This window comes from Leptidea sinapis, chromosome 2 (genome assembly GCF_905404315.1).
Source record: "Leptidea sinapis chromosome 2, ilLepSina1.1, whole genome shotgun sequence".
NCBI lineage: Eukaryota > Metazoa > Arthropoda > Insecta > Lepidoptera > Pieridae > Leptidea > Leptidea sinapis.
Window position 1 is genome coordinate 18,574,885 of NC_066266.1, and position 2,979 is coordinate 18,577,863.

Sequence of the window (2,979 nt, forward strand, 5' to 3'; positions counted from 1 at the left end):
CTACATGGGATGTCCATCAATTTGTTTCAAGGAAAGACAACTACTTACAGAAACAAACCAATATGAGTTCTTCATAAAAACCATCCGTGCTATGTAACCCATCTCAGATTCTGGTGCTATTGCATGCAAATGTAGATGTTTCACACTCCGGAATGGTGGCCAGTGGTAACCGAACCTTGTGTCTTCAACAGTGTAGTTGTTTTTAGTTACCATTTCTTTTGCTACTGATAACATTCTTTCAACTAGAAAAAAAAATTAATAAAATGCTTGCATAAATCTATTTTACATGCCAGATGGATTCTGTCTATCATAGGTGTAACAGACAGCGCCTTGTGCAGAGGATGCATGTAGGCCGAGGATGCATGTAGGCCGAGGAAACGCCAGAACATGTGCTTATGGAGTGCAGCAGCGTGGCCAACAACGGGCACAAATACTCCAATCACCAGCATCACTTCAGGATGCCGGCAGAAACTTAAAAAGACCGACTTCTGGCATGATCTGGGCTGTAAGAAGACATTTTTAAAAATGCACAATGGCCCAATCAAGAGCTTAGTCTGTAATCAGCCCAGCTAAACTAACTAAATGACTATGACAGATGGATAATAGTTGTAAATTGCATTGAGGAGCATGAACAAATCTGAAAGTACTCATTGAAAACACTCTCCTAAACTGTGGTACGCCACAGAGATGAAAAGGCTGAAAACTATCGATGTGCTCTAGAAAGGCAGTTGTGATCTGGTCTATTTTGCCATACGCCATACTCACACTTACAGGTGCAACTGATTGCAGATTAGATTTAAAAAACTTTACAGATATTGTTTATTGATGAAGCTGTAAATGTTGATGTAAAAGAGTGGCAATGAGTTCCTTGCCACTTCTTGGCAAGGAACTCATTAAAGATCAAACTTTACTAAAGTGGTGGTAAATGGTAAAAATATAACTTTTCTCATTCATAAGTTTCATTTCCTTGCCATCAATTTTGATTTGATTTAATACCTTGTCGATTTTATCCCTTACCACTAAACTATGATCACTCAAAACTGAAGTTCTTTATGTTAACACCAGGAACAAGCATAAACTTGTTATGCCTACTACTCTGCTAAGTCAAGTTATAATAAGTATATTGTAAGCCAATGTATTACTTTTATCAGAATGTTCCCAGGAAATGTACAAAACTAATGTGTTATGAAATAGACAGATTTTACTTATTGAAGGTAGAAGTAATAAAAATTGCTAAAGGTGACTAAAAATCTTAGCTTAACACATTTCTTGCTCACCACTCGGATCCGAGTAAGACGGGGCTATAGAAGCAGGGCCTCCCACTCGGATCCAAGAAAGCATCCCGTTCATTAAGTAGTAGTTAGTAAATTGCGGGCATTTGAGGTGATTCAATGTTTCTTTGTGTGGCAACTCTCACAATATAGTCGACTTACAAAAAGGAGTATACATTTATCCCTATTTTCAAACATTCATTTGTACCAAAAAATGTAATCAATTTGCTAATTCACAAAATGCAAAAAAAGAAGAAGTATTCGCCTTAAGGCAAAGAGTAAGCAAAAAACACGCAAACATGGTGTTTTTAGACAAGTTTTGTGGTGAAAGTATAGCATTTCGAGCTATGACCACTACTTAATCCTGTTACCTCCCTTTTATTTGACAAGCTTAGAAGTTAAATAGATTGCACTTAATTAATTAAATTAAATTCTTATTGTTAATCAATTTATATTGAGTATTTCTGTTAATAAATGTACCCATATCTGGCCAACTCATAAGCCAGAGGTAATTTTTTTATGAAAATAGTTCTTTTATGTAAATTAAGTTCCCATGCCTTCGTCAGCAACAAACAATGCCAAAGTTAGAAATACACATCTGTGACTGGTGTACACAAATTATACCAAAATTTAGTATATTTCTAGTAGGAATTCCACCTGCAACCTATGGCTTGATTTGAATTTTGGCGGGTTCATATAAATCTATTATGATGCTGTATATTATAAGTGCAGAAAGAACATTATGTCTTCACAGGTCACATTTAGGACTTCGGCTTGTTCAGCAAAAGGGACCAAAAATATTATTTTTAATTGTGGATGGTGTAGGTACTTATAGAAAAAAAAACTTTTGGACAATGGACTCTATCGAATATTACGTGATGATATTGATATACATACCAAGATCCTTATCACTAGGTTTCAATGATTTAGTATCATCTATGTGTCTTTTAGGAATGATCAAAATATGGTACTTGGTGGCGGGCCGAATATCCCTGAAGACGCACACTAAATCATCTTCATATAATATCTCAGTATCTTCCAACTTATTCACAATATTGCAAAAAATGCAAGCTGATTTTTGACTGGAAGAAGAGTTCATTCTACGCAGTTGTTAGGCGGGCTAAACGAGCTCTGAAAATATATCATAATTAATCCAAAAAAAGTCACTTGAAATAGGAAGTATCACATACAAAATAAGTTTAATAATAATTGAGTACTGAATAGTGAATACTAATAATTAATGATTAGGTACTGACGACTGAGCAGAGTAGTCAGTAGACTTCAATTAAAAATTATCTGATCCAAAACTCTGTAAAAGTTAGAAAAATAGGAAAGAGAATTTAAACACTACGTAGATAATAAGTCCTAGCTAGTCACTCAAACCACAGAGTACTTTATCTTAAAACTGAAAACTCGAACCACCAACAAACACAGAGTACATTTTATTAGTTCTTATGCTGGCTCCATACAGTCGCCCAACACTACAACTGTTCGTCGAAACTTCCAAATTCCTAGTGCGGAGAGATACTTCGTACATGTTTGTCGATGTTTGCTCGAGTTGGCGCGTGATCGCTCGGATGGCGGTAAATCGGACCCAAATAGTTGGCCAACTGATACGAACAGACATCATTGCGGTCGTTTCACTCAGGCTGCAGGCAGCTGTAATTTATTTCGCGCCATTTGTGTATATTATAGTATAATATTTAAT

At 35.9% G+C, this 2,979-nt stretch overlaps 1 protein-coding gene across 1 annotated transcript; it reads right to left on the bottom strand.

Moving 5' to 3' along the window:
- Positions 1-2,759, bottom strand: LOC126973335 (adenosine 5'-monophosphoramidase HINT3-like). The gene is made up of 2 exons (XM_050820563.1): positions 2,169-2,759; positions 1-242 (listed from the first exon to the last, which is right to left on the bottom strand). Exons 1-2 carry the CDS (start codon positions 2,368-2,370, stop codon positions 1-3), a joined length of 444 nt encoding a protein of 147 aa, XP_050676520.1. The 5' UTR covers positions 2,371-2,759.
- Positions 2,760-2,979: the final 220 nt, after the last annotated feature.

Bases quoted from the DNA above. Each gene is read 5' to 3' on its own strand.
- LOC126973335 (XM_050820563.1), bottom strand. From the start codon at position 2,370: ATGAACTCTTCTTCCAGTCAAAAATCAGCTTGCATTTTTTGCAATATT. The intron at 243-2,168 runs GTATGTATATCA...TTTTTTTTCTAG, and splicing joins ACCTAGTGATAAGGATCTTG to TTGAAAGAATGTTATCAGTA.